Source organism: Propithecus coquereli, unplaced genomic scaffold, assembly GCF_000956105.1.
Source record: "Propithecus coquereli isolate 6110/MARCELLA unplaced genomic scaffold, Pcoq_1.0 Scaffold591, whole genome shotgun sequence".
NCBI classification, from domain to species: domain Eukaryota; kingdom Metazoa; phylum Chordata; class Mammalia; order Primates; family Indriidae; genus Propithecus; species Propithecus coquereli.
In genome coordinates this window covers 575,275-590,093 of record NW_012151852.1, presented here as the reverse complement: position 1 = coordinate 590,093, position 14,819 = coordinate 575,275, and the positions used below count along the sequence as shown (strand labels likewise).

At 55.3% G+C, this 14,819-nt stretch overlaps 1 protein-coding gene across 1 annotated transcript in view; it reads left to right on the top strand.

The window, feature by feature from the left end:
* The first annotated feature begins 5,521 nt into the window (after positions 1-5,521).
* Positions 5,522-14,819, top strand: part of DACT2 (dishevelled-binding antagonist of beta-catenin 2) — a 65,371-nt gene continuing 56,073 nt past the window's right edge. The window contains exon 1 of the mRNA XM_012658960.1: positions 5,522-5,819. Within this exon, the coding sequence (XP_012514414.1) occupies positions 5,522-5,819 (298 nt within the window). The remainder of the gene's footprint in view (positions 5,820-14,819) is intronic.

Below are 14,819 nucleotides of genomic sequence, written 5' to 3'. Positions count from 1 at the left end.
GCCTCCCCCGTCCCTGTCACTGTTGCCACCTTTGCCTCAATTGTGGCTGTGACCTAGAAATTCCAGCAGGTCCGTAAACAGATGAGGGACTTTCCTGAGGGCCTCCTTCTGCGCGGACCCCCACAGCGCTGCCCCCGCACCGTCCTGACGAGGCCCCGCCAAGCCGGGCTCGGCCCACGGCTCCATCCGCGCAGAGGAACGTGCCACCTCCCCCTTGCCCCAGCACAGACTCCGATTCCCGCAGTCTCTGTGGTCCCCCCCGTGTCCCAGACACCCCGGCCAGAGGTGACCGTCTTCCTTCTGCAATCCCCCTCCCGACGCCCCCACTGACTTTGACACGTGGCCAAGTTTGAGAGCCATCGCGAACAAGACAACCTCTTTCCAAAGATCTCCCGTGTTCCCGCCTCCAGGAAAGATCATTCCATTCTGCAGGGAAGAGATACTCTGTGCATTAGAATTAAAAACTTTGAATAATTACTGTTTTTCCAGTTCTCCTGGAAATTCAAAGAGAGGGGACAGAAAGAGCAGATGGATGGCGAATGTGTTCAGAGCACGACTGACCGCAGCCAGCCGGCGAGCACGGAGCGGGGCCTCCGCGTGTCGGGTGTCGCGGCCCCTCTTGCACACATCGGTCATCCAGACGCAGCCTCTTTCCTCACGCGGGCACGGCACTTGCCAGAACCTCGCAAAAAATGTGAGGTGGAGTTGCAAAATACTGAGATTCAAGAGAGCCAGCACGTCTGCAAATAATTTTCAAAATGAAAATAATGATAGTGCTCTGAGCGGTGGTGGGATTTGAGTTTAAGTACAGTTTTAGTGAGACCAGGTTTTCACCCAGAGGCTCCAGCTGAGAGCAGGATTCTAATCTGCCCAGGGGGGTTAATAGCAAGGGCATTCGCGATATTAAAGAGCCGCTTCGAATTTCTGGAGACCGCGTGCGCACTTGTCGTCTCGGGTGTTGCTCGCTGTTCGTGGGTGGAAGACGCGAGGGCAAACTATGTCCAGATCCGACTCAGAGACGATGAAGTGAAGCAGGAGGGATCGTCTATCACACGGCAAGAAAGCAGCGTCCCCTCACCCAGCCGAGCCCCAGCCGCCAGCGGGACGCGTCTGCGCTCGGCTCACCCGGGCCGTGGCCAGGAAAGAGCGCGTGACGCAGCTCAGGGTTCTCAGCCACGCAGCACATTTACGGTGACGCGGGGGCCGTCAAAGTCCTGGTGGCCACGCCACACCCAGACCACGAGAATCGGAAACCTGGGCCCGGATGGTGCTCAGGTGAGTTGGGACTGCTGAGGATGGGCACAGCCCTGCCCTCGCTCTGCTGCCGACTGTCTGGGTGACCCAGCCGGTGACCCGGGACCAGTTTCCTCTGTGGTGACCACGCACGTGTCACCCTCCTGGCCTGAGTGCCTTTCCCCGTGTGTAAGAACATCACACCCGGGGCGGGTCTGTGCCCACGTCCTTCGAGAGTCTGACTGTCACAGGAGGTGAGTGTGAATGTTTTGTAAACAAGGCTCTCGGAATGGCCTTTTTTTCATTTTCCGTGAATCTGGGGTAATGCGTTAATTCTTAAAGGAATGATTTTGGAGCAGTGCTTTAATGTATTTTAAATGTTAAAATAGGTTTGCTTATTTTTTCTCAATATAAAAGATATACGTGTGTTTTGCAACAAATATAGCCAATACAAAATGTGTAAAATAAAAGGTGAAAATCATCCGAAACCCACTATCCCAGGATAGCCAATTTGCTACACATCCACCACCCAATAACAGTCAGTCTGGCGTGTCCTTCCAAAATTTTTATTATGCATTTTTCTGCCAAAATAAAATGATAATAGGCGCTTTGTGGCCAGCGTTATTCACTTAGCAACGTGTACCGCAGGCGAATTTATCGTTCTCGGCACGGGCTACACGCAAACTGAAGGAACCGTAGCGGACCACACCACCTATTCCGTGTGTCTGTGCACGAGCGACCGGAGGCCGGGAAGGGAGCGGGGGTGTCTCTGGCGATGCCATTGGTTAGAGCCGCTCCGAGTCCCAGCAGTGACGCCCGGGGGCTTGGAGCCCGGAGAGGTCGGACGGAGTCAGTCTGAAGGGGCAGTTTGCGCCACGTGCCGACGCTGGGAATCAGAACACGGGGTCGTCAGCCCCGGCCCCGTGGAGAGGAGCCCCCAGGAGAGGGTCGACACCCGTTTGCCTGCACTTGGCTTCAGCGAACAGAGAGGAGGCTCTGGGTGGTCACCAGGACCACGGCCCGCTCAGGCTCCGATGCCTAGTGACATTCTGCCGGTGATATTTCTCTCCAAACACAGGATTTCTGCTCAGAGGAGGGTCAGAAGAAGGTCATGTTGTCGGATATAGAATTTCTAAACTGTCTTTTCCTGGGTGCCCTACACAAAATTAAACAGAACATTTAAATGTTTCTTCCGAGGAGTGTGACGCTAGTGTGTGCGCCTAGACTCCTAACCAAAGGCAGTCTTAATGCGTGGGACGGCGTTTGCAGGCCCTGGCCCAACACCACACGGAGCCCCCTAGAGCGTCCGGACGTCTGGGGGTGTCTGGAGGGGCATTTGGAGGAGGGAGATGACCTAAACCCTCTCATCTGAGCGGCCAAGGTCGAACCGCTGCTGGTGGCACCGATAGATTCAGGCGTCGTCCTGGGTGAAGCAGCTCAGAGCAGAGCTGGGGCCAGGCCCCCGCAGCCCTGCGGCCCCCCAGGCCCCAGGACCAGCCCCCCTCAGCCCTGCGGCCCCCCAGGCCCCGGGACCAGCCCCCGCAGCCCCCCACGCCCTGCCTCTCTGCGTCAGGTTCCAAATGTCCAGGAGCATTTCCTTTCGGTCCTCACCGAGGGCCCTTCCTTTCCGGAGACAGGCCAGTGTCTGAGCGGAGAACCTGGCCCAGACCCCCACCAGCCTCCGGGACGGCGCATACACTGCACGTCATGACCCGATGTCCCCAGTGTTCCTCCTCGGAGAAGCTGCGCCCCTCCCTCTAAAACCCAACAGACCCACCCTCCCCAGCGCACGTCTGGGAATCTGACGATGACGGCACATCCCAAAAGCAGCCTGACGGTCAGAGTGGCTCTCACGCCCTCTCCTGCTCCGGCTGCTCTACGCGTCCCTCCCGACCACACTGGACGCCTGAGGAAGTACACCGTCCTGGCGAGATTTACAGCGAACATTTGCACACGGGATTCGAGCACCGAGCTGGTGGCGGTCAGTGGACCACGTCTCATTCCCTGGCCTTCTCCTCCCATTAGCCCCGCCATACTTACCCTGGCGCCTCCCCCACGGCCCTGGCCAATAGGCCAACTTCAGGGCCACCTCCCAGGAACACCTCTTAGGAACACCTTCCGGGGCCACCTCCCTGGAACCCCCAGGACCCCCCGGGTGTTTCCCGACACGGTCTAGTCACCAGGCAGGAGAAAGAGCTGAGGACTCCCTCTCTCCCCTCCTGCCTTCGCCCCTGTGGGCTCTTCGGCACCTGACAGCTCCCGCGACTCGCCGCGTCCCTCTGAGCTGCTCAGACCCCCGCCAGCGGACTGACGGCCCCACCCCGGGCTACAGGACTCTGCGCTGCTCTGCCCTCCTGCACCCGAGTGTCTGCTCCGTGAAGCCAGACTGTTTTTCAACACCATCCAGTACGTCAAACAGATCAGTTTCACATGTCGAAACTGTGTCAGACAAACAAGACATACTTGTATTACATAAACGGCGCGCTCGTTCCAAAAGCATCAGTCCTGTCATCGCCAGCACCTGCGTCTCATTTCCTGCGTGGGCTCTGATCCGAACCATCAGCTTGTAAATGAGAAACCTTTATTTACTGTTTTCACCCTGGGGAAGGAGGGTGGCTCCTGCCAGTCCTCAGAGAATCTCCTTCATGTCGTGCACTTTGCAGACACACTTGTAGACGGGGGTCTTGAGCAATAAAGCATTTTGAAACACTGTGGCCCCAAGGGCCTTTGAACACGCTCTCCCCTCCCTCTCTCCTTCCCCTTCCTCCCCTCCCTCTCCCTCCTCCTCTCCCTCTCTCCCTCCTCCTCTTCCTCTCCTTCCCCCTCCCTCTCTCCCTCCTCCTCTTCCTCTCCTTCCCCCTCCCTCTCTCCCTCCTCCTCTTCCTCTCTCTCTTTCCTCCCCTCCCTCCCTCTCCCTCCTCCCCTCCCTCCTTCCCTCCCTCTCTCCCTCCTCCTCTTCCTCTCTCTCTTTCCTCCCCTCCCTCCCTCTCCCTCCTCCCCTCCCTCCTTCCCTCCCTCTCTCCCTCCTCCTCTTCCTCTCCTTCCCCCTCCCTCTCTCCCTCCTCCTCTTCCTCTCCTTCCCCCTCTCCCTCTCTCCCTCCTCCTCTTCCTCTCTCTCTTTCCTCTCCTCCCTCCCTCTCCCTCTCTCCCTCCTCCCTTCCCTCCCTCTCCCTCCTCCTCTCCCTCTCTCCCTCCTCCTCTTCCTCTCCTTCCTCCTCCCCCTCTCCCCTCCTCCTCTTCCTCTCCTTCCTCTCCTCCCTCTCTCCCCCCTTCCCCTCCATCCCTCTCCCTCCTCCCCTCCCTCCTCCCCTCCTTCCTCACTCCCTCCATACCCCTCTCCCCCGTCTGTCTCCCTAGCTCCGTATATCTACCCACTGACTGAGGGATGGACAGACAACCACACAGCCCCCGCTTTGCTCCAGCTGTTTCCTGTGAGGAATACGACGTTGAAAGTTCTAAAGTGGAAGACCCAGTTTTCTCAAACCCTTCTGGGGACACGTCCCTGTGGGGTGGACATGAGGTTCCTCTAAGCTACCGTGTGGGGATGCACCGGTGCCAGTGACCCACGGTTAGGGGGACTGCGACGAAGGTGCTTCCTCTAAACCAGCGAGCTGGGTCCTCGTGCTTCCCGCACTCTGGGGCGTTGAGGGTGGAAATGAGCCGGCTCCGCCGCCGTCCCTTCTTCCCAGCCAAGGGCTGTCTGGACTGAGACGGGCGAGTCACGGACTCCCGGGGACCGTGCGCGAGCGTTGCCATGGAGAACGCCGGTAGCGCCACCGTGGTCACAGGCGTGTGAGGCACCCCGGGGCGGGGGTCGCCGTGCCGGGCACCACGCATACGTGCGAAACTGCAGTCAAGGGGTCCAGGTGCGGCGCCATCCTCGAGGGAGCAGTCACGAGGCACGAGGTCTCCGAGGGAAGGGACGCGGGAGAGAGACCAGCGCCGCGGGTCTAGGGAGCCGCCAGGGAGCAGAAAGATTTGCTGTGAGGCCAGAAAACCCGTCAGGAACCTGACGCTTGTCCGAAGCCGAGGACAGAGAGGGCCAAGATGTGCGGCCAGCGGTGCCGAGAGCTCTGGAGAAGTTAGCCACGCGGCGGCCGGAGCCCTGCGACGAGCCCACTCCAGGCCCTGCTGTGGAGTCTCGGCAGGGCCCTGCGGGGCTCCCACGGGGACAGGCGACACCTGCTCCCACTCCGCTCACGCCTGAGGCACCGCGTGAAAGCCAGGCTGCACCTTCCTCTGGTCTCCAGGTCACGAGCTTCTCAATGGAACCCTCCTGCCCCTACCTATGACGTCGGCAGACGCTGCCGTGGGCACCCGGTCCTGCTCGGCAGTTCCGAGACGCCGCCTCTCGCCGCTGCGATCACCGCCCACACCCGGTCCCGTGAGCACGGCCCCAACCAAACCGCATTCTACCTCCGCCTACCACAGCCCCACACCCCGGCCAGCGGCGGACCCCGACGACCGGCGCCCCGCCGCTCGCAACTACCCCGGACGACGTCCACCTGCTCCAGCCTTGCCGGCCAGGCCTCCCCTTCTCACCGAAGAGGGTGGCGTGGGCTCCTACTCAAGGGAACGTTCCTCAGGTTTCCCCTTTCTGCCTGCAAACGCCCATTCATGTCCGCACGCCCTCCCTTCCTCGCCCCTGCCTCCGAGAGCCACGCGTTTCTCTCCTGCCCGGGACTGCGCAGCAGGGCCGCCACCTTCCCGCCTGAACACCACCTTCCCGTCACCTGGTCCTTGTCCTCCCTCTCTCTCCCTCGCCTCCCCGAGTAATTTTAGGCGGTTGAGTCTCGCGGTGTCCAAAGGAGGCGCCCGGCAGCTCGCAGAACGACCGAAAGAAAGTGCCGGTCAGCGATCCAGTCACTTCCTTCCTCTCTGACCACAAAACAGACCCGGCAGCTGGCCAGTGGGGACGGCGCGGGGAACTCGGAATCCGCCACCATCGCGCACGTCTCCTGCTCGTCTCGTAGCCACCGTGTGCCTGTTCCTGTCTCGGTTGTCTAAGAGGAAGCTAGTCAGTCGTGGAAGCGAGCCGGGCCAGCGCCTGGACAGGAAGCAACGGAGCCGACAGCACTGACCACCGAGGGGTCTGCACTGCGGCGGTTCGCGTTTTAAGAAGCCGACGCGTGTGCCCGACCTCCGGGTGGTGTCTGCGGGATCCTCATCTCCAGACCCGGCACCGTCCTGCAGTGTGGACAGTGGCGCGGGGGCCACGGGGCTGCGTGGCAACGGGGGGTCGTCCCACCTGGACGCCCCACCTCCCTCCTGCTGGGGCTTCATTCCAGGGGAAGGAGCCCGGGGGGGCCGAGGCCAGGACGGGCGCGGGGCGTCAGCAGGCTCTGAGCGGGGCTTGCGTGTGCTAACACGCAATCTTCTCAACGCCTCTGCGAAGGGACACGTCTTCCGTTCACGTCACAGGTGAGGAAAGTTGCAGAGTTCAAGGAACTTGTCCAAAGCGGGGGGGGGGGGGGGGGGGAGATGTGATTGTGGAAGCTCGAATTTGAGCCCTGGCCCTCCTGAATCCAGACCTGCGGGGGGACAGGAAGAGGGAGCGGAGGGTGGGTGGCAGGAAGGGGTGCTGAGGGAGGGCAGGGAGGAGAACAGGGGGCTTGGGTGCGGTTGGGACGGCTTCTTCTGACCCCACCCTCACGTGACGGCAGGTCGGCTACAGTGACGTGAGAACTTTCGCTGTTTGTCATTTGCTACGACTACTGGAAGTTTCCACTCTCATCGTCATAAGGAAAGAGGACGCTTTTTGGAGTCTCTTTTGGGAGAATTCTCTGCAGCCGCGTCGTCCTGGTCCCGGCCGGGCTGCAGCGTCCTGCACCGTCCTGCGTGCACACCAGGCGGCGCCCGGCACACACGGACGGGGCTTGCTGCCGCTGGCAAGTCGGCCTCCTTTGTCTTTAAGAGGAAAGAGAAGCCACAAACCACCTGAGCAGCCAGGTTGCTGGCAGCGTAATTTAAATCAAAACATGGATTTCTGTCTGACTCTGAAGCATTTATGGTTTCCCCTGCTGTAGTTTCGGGGCCCCGGCGTGCAGGGTGGCGGTGGCCCTGTGTGCGCTGACGGCCCGGCCCCTTCTATTAAATCAGATACAAACTGCAGGCTCCGAAGTGGGCGATCTCCCTAAGGTGCTTGGGCTGAGAGTGACCTGCGTCTGTTCAAAACGAAGGGCAGGAGAATCCCTCCAGCGTCGGTGGAACCCACAGAGCAGGTTCCGGGGCGGCCCTGGGGTCCCCATGCAGAGCAGCTTTAGGGGTCCTCAGTGGCCCCACTGTCACCCCCAAGGCAAAAGCCCTTGTTTCCGTCTCTGCATAAACCCAAGCTCCTTACGACAGGCCCACATTCCAAACCGAGCAATGGAGATAAAATTTGAATTCTATCTTTGACATCAATTTTCAATTTCCTGGGTTAGGAAAACATTAAAAAAAATCACGGACTGTTCTCTGGGCAAGGGCAGAGGAAAACCGTACATTCTCCATCTGCGCCGGTTGTAACGTAGAGGTTTAGCCGTTGCTTTTGGAAAGCTACCGGACAGTTGGTCACAAAAGCCACAGAAATATTTATATCCTTTTACCTATAAACCCACATAGAGGAATCCCACCTAAGGGAAAAAAATCCTTAATACAGAAAAACCATTATGCATAAAGATGTTCTTTCATCAAAGTGTGATTTCTAATAGAAATAGTTCACAAATTCTTGAAAGTCTCAAAATAAGGGTGGACTCCGTAGAGGACTTCCGGTCAGTAGAATACAGCCCAGGCGAGATTACGAGTCTCCGTTGCACAGAACGCAGGAAATGCTCCGCACGCGCGCTCGTGACTGTGTGCCGTGCACACAGGACACGGAGGCCAGCAGAAGCCAAACGAAAGCGTGCGCGCAGCCGTGCACCAGCCGTGCTCCAGCCGCGAAGTTCCAGCTCTCCTTTTCTGGGCTTTCTGAATTTTATGTGAGATGGTTATCTTTTATTTTCTGATTGAAAAACAAATACAATTCACTTCCTTTTTAAAATACACTTTAGATTATATTATTATGAGACTATCGAATGCTGTTCAGTAGAAAGGCACAGTCTTCCACGACCAACTTCACACATGCCAGTGTGCTCGCGTGCGGGTCCTCGCCGGACGGGACAGCGCACGGCACCACGGAAAACAGGGAAGCCACGGTGGCCGCCACAGGCGTGAGGTCCAGGCTGCAGCCCCAGGGGTGTGAGGTCCATCAGTGATAAGCAGAGGACGCCTGGGAAAATGACTTAGCTTTTCTTTGCCTCAGTTTCCCCATCTATGAAATACTCCACGCCTCACAAGGTTTTGGTAAAGATTCAGATGAAATAATTCATGTTAAAAATCTCGTTTAAAAGATCACTACAACCAAAGAATATCCACAGCAACAGAAGCAGGTTTGCCTTCTGGGTGGCAGATGCTAATTCATTTATTCACCAAGCACGTGTTGATCTCATCAAGCGTGTAAGCATCAGCCCATGTGTGCCTCCCTGGGGACGTCAGGACAAACGGGACGTGGTTTCTTCCTTACGCATTTTACAAACTCCATCTGGAAAAGCCAGGAGGACCCTGACAACCGAGTACGACGCCACATGCTCCTCTCCCTGCTAACCCACGTGTTCACATCAGCAGGAGTGACCCCGAGCAACTTTGTCACCCCTGCGCTGTCCCTGAGGTTTTTGTTACCTCCCAGATTGTTCCGCAGTCACCATTGTTCTCTGGGGGAGAAAAGCACCTTCCATTTTAAAAAAGAAAGTATTTTTGGACTTTTATTTTGCTTTCTTTACATGTTTTAGGTAGCAAATAAAGAACACATGAGTTTGCCTATTCCCAAATAAATTCAGGTAAAGGTGAGACGTCTGAGGGTAACTCCTCCCGGGGTCAGTCCCACGACTCGGGCCCCACCCATCCCCAGAGCCCCTGGGGGGGGTGTCCTTGCTCCTTGTTCATCAGGATGTTGGAAGACATTGAGTTTCATGTTCTCCCTAAAAACGTGGGCGTTCCAGCACTCAGGAGCACTCAGAGCAGAGCTTGGCAAAGTACATCCGTAATCAAGCACGCGAGGACCCTGCCGGTCCTCATCTGCGCGGCATTTGAGATTTGTCCCTAAAATAAAGTCTGTGTGACTTGTGTGGAGGACCAGGAGCTTCGCCATTGGCTGGAAAACCAACATCACAGTTGCCCATGACGACACAAGAACACACACGGTCTGTGTACTCATCCTCGGTAAGTCATGTCATCGCTATCAGTGGCAAACCGCGGCGTGTAACTACCTTAAAACACTCCTCTCTGTACCCGGTCAAGGGAACAGAAAACGCAGCGTCTCTGTCATTCTAGGTCACACAAAGCACTTGGCCAACATCTGTCTTCTTTTGAGTTTCGATAACAGCCACCCCAAGGGACAGAGGTGGTGCCTCCCGGCGGCTTTGATTTGCATTTTCCTGATGACTAGTGATGTTACACCTCTTCATATACCTCTTGGACATCTTATGTCTTCTTTGCAGACATATTTTTGCCCATTTTTTAATCAAGTTATTTGTTTTTCCACTGAGTTGTGTGAGTTCTGCATGAGTTTCGGATGTTAAGCCCCTATCAGATGTCTGGTTTGCGGATACTCTTCCCCAGTCCGTGGGTGGCCGTTTCATTGTGCCGACCATTCCCTTGGCTGCGCAGAAGCTTTCCAGGTGGAGGTGGCCCCACTTATTTATTTATTTTTTGCTTTTGTGGCCTGAGATTGCGGGGTGAGAACCAAATAGCCACTGCCAAAGCCTCTGTTGAGATTTTCCCTCCGTTTTCCTCTGGGAGTTTTGTGGTTTCAGGTTTTACATTTAGGCCTTTAATCCACTTTGTGTTGGTTTTTGTGCCCGGTGTAAGACAAGGGTCCAATTTCACGCTTTTGCAGTGGAAATCCGCCCGCCCTGCACCGTGGTGTCCTCTTGGTGCCCTCGCCGAGAGTCAGCTGGCTGCGCGCGTTTGGGTTGTTCTCTGGGTCTCCGTTCCTTCCACTGGTCGGTCTGTCCGCGTTTACGCAAGTACCGTGTAGTTTTCCTGACCGTAGCTGTACGGTACAATTTTAGATCAGGAAGTGTGGGGCCTCCAACTTTTCCTTCTCAGAATTGTTTTGGCTGTTTGGAGTCTTTCATGGTACCGTGCAAATTTTAGGATTATTGTTTTTCTATTTCTGTGAAGAATGCCATTGGGATTTTGGAAGGGATTGGGTTGAATCCACAGATCACTTTGGAAAGTTTGGACATTTTAACAATATTAATTCTTCCAGTCCTCGAGCACAGAAGATCTTTCCATTCATTTGTGTCTTCTTCAATTTCTTTTATCAATGTTTTATAATTTTCAATGTACAGATATTTCACCTCCTTAGTTAATTTATTCCTCAGTATTTTATGTTTTTTGATGCAATTTTAAAGAGATTATTCTCTTAATTTTTCTATTAGGTTATTATTGGTTATTATTTGTATATTAAAAAACGCTACTGGTTTTTGTATGTTGATTTCATATCCTGCAACTTTACTGAATTCATTTATTAGCTCTAACAGTTTTTTGTGGAACTTTTGGGTTTTATTACATGTAGGATCATGTCATCTACAAATAGAAATAATTTTACTTCTTCCTTTCTGATTTTTATATCTTTCATTTATTTTTCTTGTCTGACCGCTTGTGCTAGAATGGCCAGTGCTACGTTGAATAGAAGTGGCGACAGGGGGTGTCCTTGCCTCGTACCGGATCTTGCTGGGGAAGCTTTCAGGTTTTCCCCCAGTGCACTGTTGGCGGGAAGTAGATTGGAGCCGCCATTACGGAAAACAGGATGGAGGTTTCTAAAGAAATTAAAAACAGCTATGATCCCACGCAGCAATCTGCCTTCTGGGCGTGTAACCAAGGAAACAAAATCACCACCTTGTGAAGACATCTGCACCCCACGTTCACTGCAGCCGAGAGCTGGAAACAGCCTGAGTGCCCATCGGCGGGCAGATGGGTGGAGAAACTGATACGTATGCAGCGGAGTATTACTCAGCCCTGAACAGGAGCGAGGCCTGGTCATTTGCCTCTGCGGGTGAGCCGGGAGGACATTATGCTAAACGCACTAAGCCAGACACAGAAAAATAATGGATGATCCTACTTATATGCAGAATCTAAAGTTTGTTTTAATTGCAGATCTACAGACATAGAGAATAAAACAGTGGTTACCAGCGTCGGGGGTGGGGGAAGGGGAGGTTATAACGTAGCAGAAATGTAGGATGAGCAAGTCTGAAGAGCTAATTCGCAGCACAAAGACTGCAGTGAATACAATTGTACCGTTTATGGGAGTCATGCCAAATAAGTAGATTTTAGCTGCTTTTGCCAAAAAACTAGAAAATAGGTAACTTCGTGAGATGATGGAATGTTAATGTCCTTTTCGCTTCACTATAATAACTGTTTTACCATCTCCCTGTATCCTACAACACCATGTATACCCTGAATAAAATTTATTTGTAAAAAAGAGAAAGAAGGAAGCATTTGGGTCCAGAAGAGGCAGGTGATCTGGAAACCCAGCCCGGGGTTTCTCTCCAACTCTCCACTTACGTCCTCTGCCCTCAGGAGCCAATTCCGGCTTTGCCTAGCGGCAGAACTCGGCCCACACCCGGCCTGACTCTGCCCTGGGAAACAATTCTATAAACGTACCGTCGAGAACGTACTTGCAGCCTAGCTGGGCAGACGCCCCGTCTCTCCCCTGAGACGCGCTCCCTGGTGAGCTGGAGGCACCTGCTCTCCCAGCCACCTGAGCTCTGTGGTGGCCGCCACCTGGGCCCGAGATGGACCCCCTGGGTTCTTCCTGGCGGCTCCCTCGGCCCTCGCCACCCGCCCAGGAGCGAGTGACAGCGAGGTTTAGTGCCGCGTCCGCGGGCTGAGAACAGCTTTCCCATCACGGAGGGGTTGGAAAAGGAATCAGGAGATTGACGTGATGTGAAAATTGTATGAAATTTAAATAAATGTCCAGGTCCATAAATACAGTTTTGAATTTCATCTTTACCCTCTCTCGTCATCTAAGTACCTACATAATAGCCTCAGGTTTGTCTCTTGTCCCACAAAGACTAAAATGCCGCTCTCTGGCCTTCGTGCCGTCAGCCGGCCCCGCCCTGTGTGGGCGCAGCTGCGGCACGGATCCTCCGGCAAGAAAACCACCACCGTCGACTGCGCCAGCCTGATCTCCCAGCAGACAGGCCGTGCCCTGGACGCTGGTCACTTCCGTCTGGCCGGCGCGGCCTCCCCTTGAGGTGGCGGACTGCTTACTGGTGTGGGTCTATCTGGACGAGCCATGAGTTGAAGGACGCAGGCGCCAGCGTGGCTGTGGCGCGCGCCCAGCTGGTTCCTCTCTGCTGGAGGACGTCCTTCTTCCAGCCCAAACGCTGGACAGAGCTGAGGATGACCTAGTGCTGTTCTCGGGCCACATTCCCTCAAGTGGAATGAGGTATTCCTCCGACAAAACTAACAACAATGCTGTGTTTTGCCTTGTTTTGGTTTTTTCCCTGTTGTCAGGAGAAAAAAACGATTTTCTCAACTTGAAATTTCTCTCCCATAACTTTTCCTTAAATCCTTCTACTTGCCAGCATCTAACCGTCGTGCAACAGGCCTGACGTCAGCTCAGGCTGAAGCTGGCTCTTCTTGGCATGAAGCCTGGTGTCAGAGGTGTGCCGGCCGTGGGAGCAGCCTTGATGCCTGGCGACGCTCACAGACACGCACGGCGCACATTTTCTGCCGGTAGAGTCATCCCGCCCGTGATGGAATCGCCTCATCGCACGTCACGGTGTTCCGCAGACGCCGGGTGTTCCAGCCGCGTCAACAGGGCGGGGAGGTCCTGCGACAGGCGGTGCCCACCGTCCGCAGCGCTCTTCTCGGCAGGGAGCGAGCCCCGTGTCTTGCGAGCACGGCTGCTGAGCAGGAAGGGCAGCTTTGGCTCCGGGTTTGCCTTTATTATACTCGGGGTCTCAGGATGCCTCCCAGCCGGGCGGGGGCACAGACGCGCTAAATCGGGGAGAGCGCATGAAATGAGTGATTTGACGCGCTTGCTGCTTTCTTCCCGCAGACCGCCAGAATGTAAGCTGGCAAGTGCCCTCGCTGGCGGGGACGCCCCGAGGAGCGCTTCGAAGGATGGGCAGACGCACGCGGTTGGCAGCGAGGGCTGCGGACCCCCGGGCCTGCCATGGGGCCGAGAGCACTTTCAAGAAGCCCCTGCCAGGCCCCCACACCTGGAAACACTGGACCAAAAAGGGCTGCAGTGAAGCGATGTAACAAAGTTTAGCATTTTAACCCACTTTACGTGTGCAGCCGGTGGCGTTAAGCGCGTTCACATCCTTGTGCAGCCACCGCCACCCTCCACCACGGAACTTTCCGTCCCGTAAAACCGAAACTCGGTCCCGTTCCCCTCCCCCAGCCCGGCACCCACACACCCCCTTCTAACACCGTGGGTCTGACTCCTCTGGGGACCTCACGTCAGTGGAATTAGACAGTTTCTGTCCTTTTGCGACTGGCTTCTTGGATTTTAAAAGATTTGGGAACCTTTTTTAAAGTATTTCTGAGAAGGTGGGGAAACAGAAATTGCCCCAGACGACAGGAAAGAGATGCCGGCGCAGGTGGACTGGAACAGCCGTTTCCTGCCGTGCAGAGCCCAGCCCCGGCCTGGACGCCCCCCTCCCAGGGCAGGCGCCGGGATGTGGTGAACGTGGAAGCCCCCATCCCAGGGCAGGAGACGTGAGAGCAGATGTCACCTGGCCTATTCCCGGCTCCAGGCGGAGCAGGACGAAGCTCACAAGCTTGGCTGTCAGAACCCAACCTGTGTGGCCAGAAAAACTGGAGCTGCAAGTGCCATTCAAAGGGGTCCTGGGTGGGCAGAGTCCCCAGTGCCCGACAGAGGTCGCAGAGAACCCTCCCTGGAAGACACTTTTAACCCCATCACATATTTCTGAAAGTCAAAGAAACACAGGATCTTAATAATAATGCACTGGGCACATGGGAAAACAAGGCTCACTGAGCAAACTCCAGCTGAGGCCACAGATTGCAGAATCAGCCCATGAAGACGACTGATATTAAATTTAAGTAGAAACAGAAGACTGAGAGTAAGATGCAGATGAAACCGTCGTACCTGACAGGTGGGATTTTAAAAAGAACCAAATAAAAGCCCTAGAAAGGAACGATGCTGAAGTCGGTAATCGAGCTACAGTTTGCACAGCACATTACGGGTGAAGAATGAATTAACGGATTTGGATATAGATCTGAGGATGCATCCAGGGACCGACATGGGAGGATTTCCTCAACAAGACACAGAAAGACTAATAAACTCAGCTACATTAAATTAAGAACTTCTTTTTGATCAAAATATAGTATTAAGAGACAGAAAAAAACAAACAAAATGAAGCCGCAAGCACAGGAGATGATGTTTGCAGCCCGTGCGGCAGACACAGGCGCAGCACCCAGAACAAATACAGAACTTGGACACTCGGTACGAAATCGGCAAACAGCCCGTGGGCCACGCGCAGGAGTCGCGAGGCGCGTCGGGGAAGGTGAGCGTGAACGTGCGGTAGATCGGT